Source organism: Triticum aestivum, chromosome 2B (assembly GCF_018294505.1).
Source record: "Triticum aestivum cultivar Chinese Spring chromosome 2B, IWGSC CS RefSeq v2.1, whole genome shotgun sequence".
In the NCBI taxonomy this organism is placed as follows: domain Eukaryota; kingdom Viridiplantae; phylum Streptophyta; class Magnoliopsida; order Poales; family Poaceae; genus Triticum; species Triticum aestivum.
The window spans coordinates 809344351-809360318 of NC_057798.1; the positions used below are offsets into that span (position 1 = coordinate 809344351).

Sequence of the window (15968 nt, forward strand, 5' to 3'; positions counted from 1 at the left end):
TCTGTTGCAAGGAGCCGAGCCACCTCCTCGCCAATGGCTTTTCTCTTCTGAACGGCGGACCGTCGAAGATGTTCTTTGACAGGTTTTGCTTTTGAGTCGACTCTAAGATGATGCTCAGCCAGCCCCCTGGGAACACCCGGCATGTCAGCAGGCTTCCATGCAAAGATGTCCCAGTTCTCACGGAGGAACTGGATGAGCGCTTCTTCCTATTTGGAGTCGAGTGTTGTGAAAATATGGGTCGGAGCTGCGCTGGGGTCAGTCGGGTGAATATGAACGGGCTTCGTCTCACCAGACGACTGGAACGATGACTCCGTGGCGGGCTTCTTGGCCCGCAACAAATCACTCGGATCTGCATTTTTCTTGTATCCCTCCAACTCTACCACTGTTATCTGGGCATCCGCAATCTTCGAGCCTTTCTGAAAACACTCTTCTGCCTTCTTCCGGTTGCCAGTGATAGTGATCACACCTTTGGGGCCAGACATCTTTAATTTGAGGTACACATAGCATGGTCGAGCCATGAACCATGCATAAGCTGGTCTCCCCAAAATAGCGTGGTAGGCGCTCTGGAAATCCACGACTTCAAATGTCAGCCTCTCTTTACGGAAATGCTTCGAGTCGCCGAACACCACATCTAGAGCTATTTGGCCGAGTGACTCGGCTTTCTTTCCAGGAATGACTCCGTGAAAATTCATGTTGCTGGAACTGAGTCTGGATATCGGAATGCCCATTCCCTTTAGCGTCTCCGCATACAATATATTCAATCCACTTCCACCATCCATTAGCACCTTCATCAGTCGAGTGCCTTCGACGACTGGGTCGACCACCAAAGCTTGCCTCCCAGGGGTGGCTATGTGAGTCGGGTGATCGGACTGGTCGAATGTAATGGGAGTTTGAGACCATCTCAGATAGCTTGGTGTCGCCGGGGCGACCATATTAACCTCACGGTTGATAACCTTCAATCGACTTTTGCTCTCCACATCGGCAAAAATCATCAGAGTGGAATTGACATGAGGATACCCTCCATCACTGTCCTCCTTGTCCTCAGCCTTGTCCGACTCCTTTTCCTTGTCCTTGGGTTGTTTTCCTTGAAACTGCTGGATTAAGAGCCGGCACTGGCGAGTGGTATGTTTCGGGTAGATGAAGTTACCCTCTTCGTCTTTCTTCGTGTGGATGTGACACGGCAGATCCATCACGTCATTTCCTTCTTTATCCTTCACCTTCTTGGGGTTCCAAGATCCTTTGGGCTTCCCTTTAAATTTGCCCTGAGTCACGGCCAGAGCCTCTCCAGGAGCAGCTGGCTCGGCTTTCCGTTTCTGCTTCCGATTGGAGTTTCCCTTTTCCGACTGACTCGGCTTATACTTGCCACTCCGGAGTCTGTCCTCTTCTTCACCGTTAGCGTATTTGGTGGCTATCTCCATCATTCGACTCAGGGTCATATCCCTGGTTCGACCAAACTTCAGACTTAACTCTCTGTTCTTGACACCGTCCTTGAAGGCACAGACCGCTTGATGATCAGACACATTCTCCATGGTATGATGCAAAGCGATCCATCTCTGGATGTAATCCCTCAGGGTTTCATTCGACTTTTGCACGCAGACTTGCAGTTCTGTCAATCCGGCTGGTCGCTTGCAAGTTCCCTCGAACGTCCTGACGAACACTCGGGAAAGATCTTCCCAAGTGTAAATGCTGCTCGGAGCTAACTGATTCAACCACGCCCTGGCCGAACCCTCCAACATGAGTGGTAAGTGCTTCATGGCCACCTCGTCATTACCGCCGCCAATCTGAACCGCCACTCGGTAGTCCTCAAGCCAAGTTTCAGGCTTGGACTCACCGGTGAACTTACTTACCCCAGTCGCCAACCTGAAGTTGGGGGGTATCACTGCGGCTCGGATGGCTCTGCTAAAACATTCTGGACCTGAAACATGGACTCGACTGCTAGTGGGTGCATCTCTGTCATGGCCACCTCGATGAGCTCTGTTCCGATCGACCAAACCTTGCACGATGATGGATCTCGCGTCAAAGCCTGGTTCCCTGGGATCGACTGGAGCTCTTCGCCCAATGCTGAGCTGGCGCCTGTCATCTTGCTGCCGATGGGCGTAAGACCCACTCCTTGGGGGAGGAGTAGGCACTCGACGCCTATCATCCTGAACAAACCGGCCATCATACTGGTCGCGTCGACCTTCACGTCCCTCTCGCCGCGGAGGCGATCTTGGGCTATGAGCCGACTGAACCAAATTCGCAGCGACGGATCGATTGTGAATCCTGTTGCGCGACTGCGAAACAGCGGAATTCTGATCTCCTGCGGCTCGGAGCAAATCCCTAATCTGCATCAAGCCTCTGCCAGCCTCTGACTGAGAGGGCTGAATTGACTCTGCTATACGGGCTGCAGCCGCTAAATTCTGAACCGGGTTCGATATACCTGAGTTGGTTGCGGAAAGAGTTGACACCGACTGGAGTCGGGTACTCGTTGCCGCGCACGCTCGTCGAGTGCTCGCTAGAGGTTCTCCAGTCGAGTGCGTTTAGCCAAGTTGGCCAAACGCGCCTCCTCCAAGGCACGAGCCTCGGGAGTTTCTCCTGCAATGGGAGTATGCAGGGCATCCATGTTCCGGCGGTGAAGTTCTTCCCTTTGCAAAGAAGTGAGTGGCTCGGGCTGATATTCCTCGTGGGCTTGAGCGGGGTCGCCTCCACCGTCCATCCCGTCGTCGCGGGGGAAGCCGGGAGGGCTACGAGGCCCATTGACCATCAGGACCTCCGCCGTTGGATCACTGCTGTCGCACTCGGATGCAGTCTCTACGGAGCCAGTCGACAGATCGAACAGGCCGTAGAGAGATTCGTCGGGCTCAATTGCCGCGACTTGGGTGGTGGCCGATTGGCGAGCTACCGCGTGTCTCACCCACCGCTGAAGCCTCGACCGATCAGAGCGCTTGCGCTGGCGGGAGACAGGGAGGAAGGATGGCACGCGAGTCGACCGATATGGAGTCGACAGTTGCCGCAGCAGGACGCCGCGGACACACGCCTGTAAATGCGTCGCACCGCGGACGGGGAGCGCATCGACGTCGAGTGGAGCCTCCTGGAGCCAAGCGGAGTCGTCGGCAATGAAAGTGAGCGCACCGAGACGGATCTCGCGGCCCTCGACCAGAACTCCGCCGGAAACCATGATGAAGGCAATCGGAAAAACTGCAACTTCTCCAAAAAGTCGCTAAGACACCTGCCCCACGGTGGGCGCCAACTGTCGTGGTACTAAGTCTGACAGTAGAATGGGGGGTAGGTATGGAGAGGCAAGATCCTAGCTATGGAGTAGTTGTACACGCAAGGGATTTACGAGTTCAGGCCCTTCTCGGAAGAATTAACAGCCCTACGTCTCGGAGCCCGGAGGGGGTCGACTGGATTATATGCGTATGAGTTACAGGGGTGTGAACCCTTTAAACTGAGGAGGGGGGTGGCTTATATAGTGTCTGCCAGACCCCTCCGACCCTCAGTTATGCAGAGTTTAAAGTACATAAAGGATGGGCGTTACTGGTAATGCCTTACATAAAGTGCCATCATGACCATAAAGTCTACTTAATTACAGACCGTTTGGATACGGAGTGACTCTCAATCTTTTGGTGGTCGAGTGAGTCTTCGTGGTCGAGTGCCTTCGAGTTCGTCGAGTGGAATCCCTCTTGGTCGACTGGAAGGCCGCTTCTTCTGAAGATGTCCTTGGGGAGGGTACTTTGGACAGGTTCATGACCCTACCCTAGGTACATGACTTCATCACCACCCCTGCACGCGCGCACCCACTTCTTGACATACTTGGTGACGACGTACATGTTCTTCATGCCACCCAGGTCACGGCCACCCAGGATGTCCACTTAGAGAATGGCGCTCTTGCAGAGCTTCTTCACCAACAATGAACAAGAAGCATATGTGTTAAAGATACTGGTTATGAAAGGCAGGCAATATGGGTGTGTGAAGAAAAATAAGCAAAATCAAGTTTCACTAGTACGCCACACGAAATCCAATTTGGCTCTTGGGAGCAATATGCTCCTGCCCATCAAAAATATTTTTTGCAAATGTTAATTAAAATTTTAAAAAAATAGATGTGTTCATTGTCACACCAAAATGCTACCTGCAATTTCTTAGGAGGAAAGCTTAACTATTTTGGTTTGTGGAAAAACAAAACACAAGTTGAACGACAAATTTTACCTCCAAATGTTATATACTTATTTTTGTTTTTTCACCGATGAAACACCGTCATCCCGTTTTGCATGAAAATTGGCAAACACACTTGTTACACTAACAAGAACATCTACAAAAAAATTCAAAATTTTTAAATTTTATTTACTATATTGGGAGCATATGCACCCTAGAGCCGAAACGGCCCTCCCAAAATGCCACAAGATATTTTCTAAGAAATCCACCCATTTAGTTACGGGTTTTTCGAAACATAAAAGTACCTGGAAATTCATTTTTTTGGCTGTCACTTTTTTCGCATTGTGTGGGCCCGAAGGCGGGAACGGCTTGAGGAGTGCCAGCTATGGCGGAACCTAGACGTGGACGAGCAGGAGCCAGTGGGAGTGAGGGGGGAGTGTGTGCGGGTGTCGCTGGAGTTGCTGGAGGTCAGGGGAGGGGAGGGCTTAGAGGGATGGTCACGGTGGCAGTAAGCAACGGCAATGTGGAAGAGGGGGGGGGGGGGGGGGGGGTTGGCGAGACTGTGACCCTCCGTGCGGTAGGTACTTAATATGGCGCAGCGCATTGGATGTAACAACCTCATTATCCCATCGAACACCATCTTTTGTTACAATTGTGTTTTTTTGTGACAAAATCTTTAGAACAAGACCGATATTGAATATATTTCTAAAAGTTATTATTTTGACAACTAAATCACCACGCTTCAAACATGTTTCATCCAAATTCATTAATTTCATGCGAAAAAAATTCAATAATATTTTGATTCAAAAAAAACTTATTATTTCACTATGGCTCGCCATTATCTGTCATCATAAACACAAATACGCAAAGAAATAATAAATTGGACTTTTGGTTAAAAAAATAGATTTAGACTTACGAATAAGATGAAAAAGTATGGAATGTTGGAGCATAGGCTGCATAGTTTGAGCAATGTGCTTGCATGTGGTGGGAGAAACAGCTTACCAGCTATGAGCAGTACCTATGCATTGCTCGGAATCTCATAGCAAATCAAGGGTTCTCCCATGCACGGGACCTCCCGTGCATGGGAGAATTGCTTTTCTCATTCATGACCCCCTAGTTTTACAATGCCTTTTATGATAAATAATGTACATGTACCTATTTTTGAGAAGTAATAAGGTTTTTCTTTTGCGATGGATAAGCAATAAAGTTAGCCGCACCTAGCAAGACATTCCCTCAAAAGAAAAAAAATTATGTGGTTTATGTTGCTAAGTTGCTAGTTAGACTACTCGTGGCAATATAGGTCGAGGTCGATCTAGCCGGTGATTAATGGAGTAGTGATTGGGGTGCTGTTAATGGAGTAGTGATTGGAGTGCTGTTGCGACGCATGATTGATTGCACCCAGCAGCGACGTATGTTTTCTTGCCCACTACATACGGTGCGAGTGCGAGTAGTATATATTTTTATTTAAGAAAATGCGTGAGAGGACTGAGTGAGGAGTATGCACAGTAGTCGCCTCACCTGGCTACTACTGTAGATATCAGCCGGGGGGGGGGGGGGGGGGGGGGGGTGGAGGGAGCAAGCTAGAAATAATTGGTTTGGAAATAATTGGTTTTGAACTGTCCATGATTTAGATGAATCCAACTTTTCAATTTAACCTGTATGCTGTTAGCAGGAAACCTTGGAACTTGAAAACCCAAATCTGGTTCAGTTGAGTAAACAGCAAGAAACACATATTTTTGGTCTTGAACTTGTTTTGCATGTTGGTGGATGGCCATGCTTGTGCTGCAAGTACAAGTTAAATGAAAATAATGTTCAGATTTCTTCAGAGAAACACTGAATAAAACAGTTAACAGTAGGTGTGTACAAAACGTGGTCTGAAGCTTGTTGGGAGAAAATCATTACATAAGGCACATATTCACACTAAACCTTGATACAAAAATTATTGGTTTCATGCTACTGTCCTTGATACAGTACAACTGAGTTGATCCAGACTCAAATCTGAGTTTTTAAATGCAAAATATGGATGAACATTGGTGATTACCACTACACTACATCCAATTGTATTTGTCAACCTAAATAAAGTGGTGGATGACATGGATATTGACACAGTACATTACATACTCAAATCTGTACCATCCTTAGCTTGAAGAAAAAGATCGATAGATGCTTCAGAACAAAACAAAGTTAAGGAACAAAAGCAATCAGGACACAAAGGAGGTTTCTGAAATTTTAGTAATGAAAGTTTGTGTACTGCTGATCATGTGGCACTGCTACAAAAAATGTCTTATGGTTATGGTTAGAGCAAAGTGTTTGGCTGCCATGGCAGCATTTCTTGTTTGGCTACCGTGTCAACCAAACTAGAAATGGTGCCAGCATGCATAATGCAGCCAAGCTAGCTAATCAAGGGCCATCCCCGTTCGTCAGCTCGTGTGTGTGTGTGTTTTGGAGCAGTTTTTACGAAAAATGAAAACGATGAGGCTCTTCACCCCTCTTCAATTTAATATAAAGTACGCACGACTCGTGCGTATTCAAGAAAAAAAAATTGAAAAGTAGCCGCACCTGAAAAGTCTATTGATATACATATGTATATCGTGCATGATTTAGTTAGGAGAGGCACATGATCTACAGAGGATTAAGGTTGTTGACTAAATGTAAATTGAGCATATATGAGTAGTGTCACACTGCACTATAGGCACAGGTAGAGCCTCTAGCACTTTCCGGCGGCTGCATGTATTTTCACTTCGGGCTATATATCACAGTCAATCCCTGTCAATGCCCCCTAAGCTAGCATGCTCCGCGTGATAAAGTCTAATACTACATGCACGGCAATTCAGTACATGATTTATTTTTTCAGAGTCCATGTCTGTTATGTTCTACCCAACACTCTTTATATTTGACCAATATATATCCATCGAAATGATAAAAATGCCATATTATCTTATTATCCGGCCTCGTTTGTGATTCATTTGTTCGAATCAAAACGACTGCTTGGTTACGAAAAATCTGACCGTCTCCTTTCCCCGACCCCAAGCCGCCACCCAAGGCATCCTCCACACCGCTGCCTCGTATCTTCTCTCTGCCGCCCAGTGGACAGAGGAGCGGGGATCCGTCCCTTCCGTTAATTTTAGTTATAGTAGCTCCTTATTTCCCTTAGGTAGCGGCATAGCCGGGTGGTGGCTATGATGACGCATTTGAACCGTCCCTCCCTACCTCGACGACGTCTGATCTTGCGCCATTGAACGGTTGTGGGGACAAGTACTATTGCTAGATCAGTTGATATTGGCAGTAGTGTGTCAACTAGGAGAAGAAGTTGTTTGGCTTTTGGTGTCCCGACTTCAACTCTCTTCTTTCGTTTGTTCTGCTGCATAAGGTCCAGTTTTTCCAGCCCTCAGGATTGGTTGTGAATGACTACAAGTTTCCGCTACTTGGGGTGATTCCCTAGCCAAGGTTCCTTTAGTCGTTGTTATTTGATCTCTGTGCTATAGGTGAGTAACTATTGCAGTCTTCATAGTCTTGCATGGCGAGGGCATTTGCATGTGTTCCGTTCCCGTTTACTACATATTAAATGCATGTTTCAAGCTCCAATGGGCGGCAATAAATCTATGTAACAAGAGGATCATGATTCAGGAAGGTTTTTGGTGAATTTTAATATATATTTTAGTGGCATTTGTGTTGAATTGTCCTTATTTTGTATATGCAATTGTGTTCCTTGATGAGAAAATGTCCATTGTGTGTCCTTTCTCCAAGAAAAATGAGAGAAATGGTTGGTGATAAAGAAAGTTAGGTGTTGCCTTCCAATTACTTTGTTAGGGCTCGCAACTTAGAGATTATGGCGATAAGATAAGAGATGGAAGTTAAATATTTCTGGATTGTAATACTTTTCCGAAAAGGAGGTTGAAACTCCAGGTCTTTGAATCATTTTGGTGCACACAACCATTTTTATTAATGTTCACGCAAGGCAGCAAAACCAAAGTCATCAACAAATTGGTAGAAACATTACAAGATATGAATTTAACACCTACAACTCAATAAACATGTTCAGTTACGACGCTTTAAAGAAGGAATAAACACCCTCACACTGTCATTGCCATATCTGGCAGGAGACATCTATGACAAGGATTTTCATCCTGGTTACCTAGACCAACCACTAAAGCCCAGTTCATCAACAAGTTGACAACGCCTTTAACAAAGTAAAGACACAAGTTCGTTGATGTTGAGCCCTACCAATAAAGGAAAAAAGAAGAATTTTCACCCCTAGAAATGAAGTGGTGTTAAGAATTTTTTATACCATACTTAGAGATATTGTCGTGGATAAGTCAACCAATTTTCATGGAAAATTAAGATTTCTATGCAGATCAAAATTATCATGTGATTAGTAGTTAAGCATAGTATAATGCACTTGTTTCGCTTCGGCGAGGGGGCACTGTGAAAATAAGTGTCTTCCTTGTGGGTGCAATGAAACCATACAACACTTTTTTTTATTTGCGTGTCCACTTGCAAGATACCATTGGACTGTTGTTAGCTATGATTTTGGTATTCCTCGTAACCAGGTTAGTGACCAGGGCAATGTGTATAGTGTTTATTCTGGGTAAACAGATGACCAATATTAGTCATGTTGTCTAAGTAAACCTTACTTTTACTTGTGAATAAAAACCTTAGGGACTCTATCACAATTCTCAAAAAGCATTAAGCATAAATAATATTATTTATTCGATTGGTAACCTATGGTGCATATTTTGATTAAATATTGTTAGGTGTTATTTAAATGCCCTTTGTTATATGTTACTTCCCTCCTGATATTTCCCATCCAATGGTCGCCTCTCCTCTATTTGATGGCACCCTAAGTCTTGCTTAGAAAATAGAAGAGATGCAAAAAAAGTATGCTCCCTCGAAATAGATAGATTGATAGGGTGTGCAAAGCGACATGACGAGAAGATGACCAAGCCAAAACCCAGCCAATGACCGCTACTAGCCAGTCCAACCTATAAACGAGTCTTTGCCGCCAACTATTCGGTTGGCCCATGGGCCTGGTTCTTCTTTCTCTTCTATTGTTCCGCTGCTGCATACCAACCAACCCCTCCTAAGTAAGCAGTATTATAAATATGAAAGCACACTTAGGAGCGTGATTAGCATAATTCATGTGGGGCTACATAACTGAGGCTCATATAACTAAAGGCAAACGATGAAAGGTGGCATTGACGGTCGACATGTCTGATTTAGAGAGGGAGATGGTATGAAAGATTAAGGTTGTTGATAAGTATACTATAACTCATATTGTATATTGTTAGGTAGGTTGCAGAAAGTGCATGGCATTCTAGGTGTAGGTTGAGCCAAGACTCAATATTTTGGTGCTATATATTATCGACGTTGTCATTTGTCGTTTGCTGCTCATGGAAGTAGTTGTCAATTCAATTAATCACATTTTTAGCATGATTTGTATATCACCATCCTTTTAGTTTAAGCTACCTTTGTGTTTGAACGATTAATTTTATTGAGCTTGGGTCACATGTCCTAATAATTATTGATATGATGTGTTCTGATTGTCATCTGCACCCCCAACCCGCCCCTAGTTATCACATGCCCTTTTTCCAAAGAATTTTCGCTTCATTTCTCCCAGTGATAATGAAAATAACAGGTTGAGACGATGCATGTTATAGACATGATAACATGTTATATCCATCCACCGAAAAGATACATTGATATAGAGGTTATGAAGATATGTATGTAAGTGCTCGATTATTCGTTGTTGATATATAGTATGGCCAATTGACGCCGCCCAATCCCAAAAGATAGGATAAAATACTAGCTAATAGGAATAATTTCCAAAAAAAAAAAATCATATCATGCAGGTGTGGACTCTCCATGCATGCACTTTCCATGAAAGATTGATCACAGTCTTATTGCAACGAGAATCTGTGATTGGACTCCGTTTAGGAATGGCAAGATTGAGTGACGCAAAGTCATCTCTTCTCTTCCTGACTCACCAATCCATCCATTTCTAAAAATAGAACCAGTTCCTATAGTTTGCATGATTTTAAAAACACAAGATGAACCTTGCAAAAAAATCACAAGATTATAACATATATGTCGAGTCCTATGTAAAACCTAGACGTTATTTAGTTACACCACAAGAAAAATAGATTGTTATTTTTTATGGAGATTCTGTGCATGACATACTAGGAATTGCGGAGGGTTGATCATGCATGCTGCATGATTCAGTGTATAACATAGTTGCCATAGTAACAAAGAACTTTCCATGAGATTAGATTTGATAAAAAATGTATTATTTTCAACGCTCAATACCAATCCCTTCTAAATTTTAAATACGGAAACACTAGTGTGAGTAGCTCAATTCATGCACATCTACATAATTAAATATGTATTCAGGTAACTACTCCTATTTTATCCTTTTGCATTAATTCATATAACTACTAGAAGGATGTGCAGCCAATTGCAAACAAGAAATCAAGATGGTCGAGGAGTATTAAGAAGAAGAAGGTCTGTTAGAGGTTAGAGGTACTGTAGGTGTCGGTTGAGCATTGCTAGCACTTAATTTCTTGGTACTACTCCATATATTATCAACGATGTCTTTGGTCCTTCGCTACTCATGATAGTAGTTGGAGGTTAATTAACCAACTTTTCTATGATTTTATTATGATCGATATAATATATGCTTTTACTTTTTGTTTTTGAGTTTGGAAGGTTATGTATTGAGATTGGGCAACATATCCTAATAATTATTGATATGATATGTTACATTTGACATGAAACCCCTAGTTATCACCAGCCCGTTTTCTAGGGAATTCTCGGTTCATTTCTCCCCACGATACTTATAATAACAGGCGAAGACCATGCATGATATAGATGATATCATGGTATGTCCATCCGCAGAGTGGATAGATGGATATGTACATGCTCTATTATTCATTTTGTTAAATGCTCCATTATTTATTATTGATACAATGGCTAATTGACGTCACCCAACCCAAAAGCTAGGATATAACACTAGCTAGTAGGAGTAGATTCTAAACATCACCAAATCATGCACATACTTTCCAAGAAAGATCACAGTCATTGCACCGAGAATCTGCAATCAGACACAGTTCAGGAATGGCAAGAACCGAGTGACACAAAAGTCATCTCTTCTCTTCTCAACTCACCAAACCATCCATTTCTAAAGAAGAAATCAGCTCCTTTAGGACACCCGTTATTCACATGTTTTAAAACACAGAAGAACATAATTTCTTTTGGAATGTTATGATAAATATTTCCAGGCTTACGTTTTATCTTGAGAGAGCCCACCTTAAGTAAAAGCTCTTCCCTATTTTTAGTGAGCAATAATGCTACATCTACTTAAGTTATTAAAGTAAAGTTACATTATTTCCTCTCTCAACCAATAGATGCACTGTTGGCGTTTCATTCCCCAAATTTAAAAAAGTATCCTGACGTTTAAGTTTTGGGAGGGGCTAGAGATGTCCCAAGGTGGTAATTTATTGTCACAATCATCGCATTGACCAGCTATACAGCTATGATTCTCTAGTTATCCCTTTAATCTCGGTTATTTGATCAATAAAGTGAAGTGTGTCCCCCTAAAAAAAATATGCAGCTAGTATTTTGCAATGAAAAGACTGGATAGAAAGTTAGACGTTCTTCTTCAACAAAGAAGACACTTCACTTTAAAAATGGATGAATAGCGCGTATAAAAGATACGGTGACGGCGTGACGGCAACCAACCAATAAACCCCGCCGACGATGGTCGACGTTGGTCTGACCCGTGGGCCCATCTTACATACCACCGCCCAGGCCAAAAGAAAAGAAAAACTACTAGCAACCCCTCAAGATTATCGGTATTATAAATAGCGGGGCACTATTACGACACACGCGCCCTTCGTCTTCACTTCTTTCCCAAAGCAGAGCACCTACCAACCCAGCCAGAGCAGAGCAGAGCACCCATGGCCGGCCGTTCTCCCAAACCCCGGCCATCCTATAGCACATAAACATCCATACCTCACAGCCCACGGACGGTGACACGATGAAGCTTGCCGTGGAGGTCGCGGACGCGGCGGAGCTGTCGGCCAAGGACGGCGCGTCCTCATGCAACGCGTTCGTGGAGGTGGAGTTCGACGGGCAGCGCCAGCGCACGGCCACCCGCCCCGGCGACCTCTCCCCGCAGTGGAACGAGACGCTCGTCTTCGACGTGCGCGACCCATCCCGCCTCGCCGCCCTCACCGTCGACGTGTCTGTACAGCACGACCGCAGCCTCAACGACCACAACGCACTCCGCCCCCACGTCTTCCTCGGCCGCGTCCGCGTCTCCGGCGAGTCCGTCGCTCGCTCGCCCGACGAGGCCTTCCTGCAGCGCTTCCCGCTGGACAAGAGAGGGCTCTTCTCCCGCGTCTCCGGGGACATCGCGCTCCGGCTCTACCTCCTCCCCGACGCGCGGGACGGCGATCGCGTCGCGCAGGACCATGCTGCTGCTGCTGCTCCGGCCATGGACACGGGCGGTGGTCAGCAGCAGCCTTCCCAACCCGCCGCTGCCAATTTGGACCCCGAGAGGATGGTCAGGAACGTCTTCTCCGGCGAGGCTTCGGCAGGAGCCACAGCTGCTTCTGCCTCAGGCGGGCAGGCGGTGGGGACCAAGGGGAAGAGCGGCCACGACACGCGCGAGTTCCGCTCCATTCCGGCATCGTCAGGCGGTGGCAACGAGCCTCGACGCCACACGCTCCACGCCATGGCGGCGCCGCCCCCGCCGGCGGGGCAGACGGTGGTCGTGCCGAAGCCCGCCGGGCCTGCCGGGGCACCGCCTCCGGGCTCGCAGTACGGCCTCACCGAGACGAAGCCCCCGCTGCCGGCCAAGATGGGGCCGCGCTCTGGGACGGCCAAGATCGCGTCCACCTACGACATGGTGGAGCCGATGTCGTACCTCTACGTTACCGTCGTCAAGGCGCGCGACCTGCCCTCCATGGACCTCACCGGCGCGCTGGACCCGTACGTGGAGGTGAAGCTGGGCAACTTCAAGGGCGTCACGCGGCACCTGGAGAAGAACCAGAACCCGGTGTGGCGGCAGACGTTCGCCTTCTCCGGCGCCCACCTCCAGGCCAGCCAGCTCGAGGTCATCGTCATGGACAAGGACACGCTCCGGGACGACTTCGTCGGCCGCGTCGTCTTCGACATGTCCGACATCCCCAGCCGCCTGCCGCCGGACAGCCCGCTGGCGCCGCAGTGGTACAGCCTCGCGGACGCCCACGGCGAGCGGTTCCGGCACGGCCACCCCCTCGGCGAGATCATGCTCGCCGTCTGGCTCGGCACGCAGGCCGACGAGGCGTTCCCGGAGGCGTGGCACTCGGACGCGCACTCGCTGTCGCGGGAGGGGCTCACCAACACGCGCTCCAAGGTGTACTACTCGCCCAAGCTCATCTACCTCAAGGTCTCCGTCATCGCGGCGCAGGACCTCATCGCCGCCGACAAGGGCCGGCCGCTCGCGCCCACCATCGCCAAGATACAGATGGGCAGCCAGATCAGGCGGACGCGGCCGGGGCAGCCGCAGGGGTCGGCGAACCAGGCGTGGAACGAGGAGTTCATGTTCGTGGCCAGCGAGCCGTTCGAGGACCCGCTGGTGGTCACCGTGGAGGAGAAGGTCGCCGCCGGCCGCGACGAGCCCATCGGCCGCATCATCATCCCCGTGGCGTCGCCGTACGTGCCGCGCAACGACCTTGCCAAGTCCATACCATCCAAGTGGTTCAACCTGTCGCGCGGCATGACGGTGGACGAGGCGGCGGCGGAGGCTACGACGGGGACCAAGCACCGGGAGCACTCCAAGACCTTCGCCAGCAAGATCCACCTCAGGATGAGCCTGGAGACGGCGTACCACGTCCTCGACGAGTCCACGCACTACAGCAGCGACCTGCAGCCGGCGGCGAAGAAGCTGCGGAAGAGCGCCATCGGCGTGCTCGAGGTCGGCATCCTCAGCGCACGCGGCCTCGGCGGCAACAAGAGCCCCTACTGCGTGGCCAAGTACGGCTCCAAGTGGGTGCGCACGCGCACGCTGCTCGGCACCGCCGCGCCGGCGTGGAACGAGCAGTACACCTGGGAGGTGTTCGACCTGAGCACCGTCATCACCGTCGCCGTCTTCGACAACAACCACCTCCACCACAGCGACGGGAAGGACCAGAGGATCGGCAAGGTGCGCGTCAGGCTCGCCACCCTCGAGTCCGACCGCGTGTACACCCACTACTACCCGCTCATGGCGCTTACCCCCGGCGGCCTGAAGAAGACCGGCGAGCTCCACCTCGCCGTCCGGTTCACGTGCACGGCGTGGGCCAACATGCTGGCGCAGTACGGGCGGCCGCTGCTGCCCAAGATGCACTACAGCAACCCCATCTCCGTGCTGCAGCTGGACTACCTCCGGTTCCAGGCGATGCAGATGGTGGCGACGCGGCTGGGCCGGTCGGAGCCGCCGCTGCACCGGGAGGTGGTGGAGTACATGCTCGACGTGGACTCGCACATGTTCAGCCTGCGGCGGAGCAAGGCCAACTTCTACCGCATCACGTCGCTCTTCTCCGGCGTGGTCGCGGTCGGCAAGTGGTTCGACGGCATCTGCAAGTGGAAGAACCCGCTGACGACGATCCTGGTGCACGTTCTGTTTCTGATACTGGTGTGCTACCCGGAGCTGATCCTGCCGACGGTGTTCCTGTACCTGTTCATGATCGGGGTGTGGAACTACCGGCGGCGGCCGCGGAAGCCGCCGCACATGGACACGGTGCTGTCGCACGCGGAGCAGGCGCACCCGGACGAGCTGGACGAGGAGTTCGACACGTTCCCGACGTCCAAGCCGTCGGACGTGGTGCGGATGCGGTACGACCGGCTGCGCAGCGTGGCCGGCAGGGTGCAGACGGTGGTGGGCGACCTGGCGATGCAGGGGGAACGCGCGCAGTCGCTGCTCAGCTGGCGCGACCCGCGGGCGACGGCCATCTTCATCACCATGTCGCTCATCGTGGCCGTGGTGCTCTACATCACGCCGTTCCAGGTGGTGGCCGTGGTGTTGGGGCTCTTCATGCTCCGCCACCCCCGGTTCCGGAGCAAGCAGCCGTCCGTGCCATTCAACTTCTACAAGCGCCTCCCCGCCAAGGGTGACATGCTCCTATGACCATTATGTAAAATCTTTCTTCTTCTTTTTGCATAGAGTTAATTGCATATATATTCACTACTACTACACTGCACAATCGATCACTTTCTGTTTGTGTGATCAGAGAATCATAGAAATAAAAATAAGAGAGGATGGAATGGAGTGGATAGATACTCTGAACATTCAGAAGCTTCCTCCCAATCTCAATAATAATTAAAGGGAGGGAACAAAGCGGCAGATGCGGCATTGCTTTCATCCAACATATTTTTTTGATCCACTACATTCCATTCCATACCGTGCTTTTGTCGGTGCGGTGTGCATATTTTGTTGATTCACTTTTGTCTGTCTCTACACCAGTTAGTCAGTCACCATGGATGTCCATGTTCTTCTTCTTCTTCTTCTTCTTTGGATACGTGTAGCGTGCAGAAGAAAGTTGGTCGACCAAGCTAACGAGAATAATATAAAGCCTCACTATGCTATTGTATTCCATCTCCGGCGACTGTTGTTTGGCACAGTGCTAGATAGATATTCATTCATATTCATATCCCCTTATCTTATTCAGAAAGCAGCATCAAGGTGAAGTGTATATACTACGTAGCATTCTAAAAGTAGCTTGTCCTAATCATTGTCCGAATTAGCATGTCTCTTCTTTTGTTGATCAAGTGGTGAAGTGGGCACATATATAGTGTATGCATATGCATGAACGGTTCCA

General features: G+C 48.5%; 1 protein-coding gene across 1 annotated transcript; it reads left to right on the forward strand.

Moving 5' to 3' along the window:
* Positions 1–12008: 12008 nt before the first annotated feature.
* On the forward strand, positions 12009–15436 carry LOC123047600 (FT-interacting protein 4). Its single transcript, XM_044471191.1, has one exon. It carries the CDS (start codon positions 12164–12166, stop codon positions 15275–15277), a length of 3114 nt encoding a protein of 1037 aa, XP_044327126.1. The 5' UTR covers positions 12009–12163; the 3' UTR covers positions 15278–15436.
* The last annotated feature ends 532 nt before the right edge of the window (positions 15437–15968 follow it).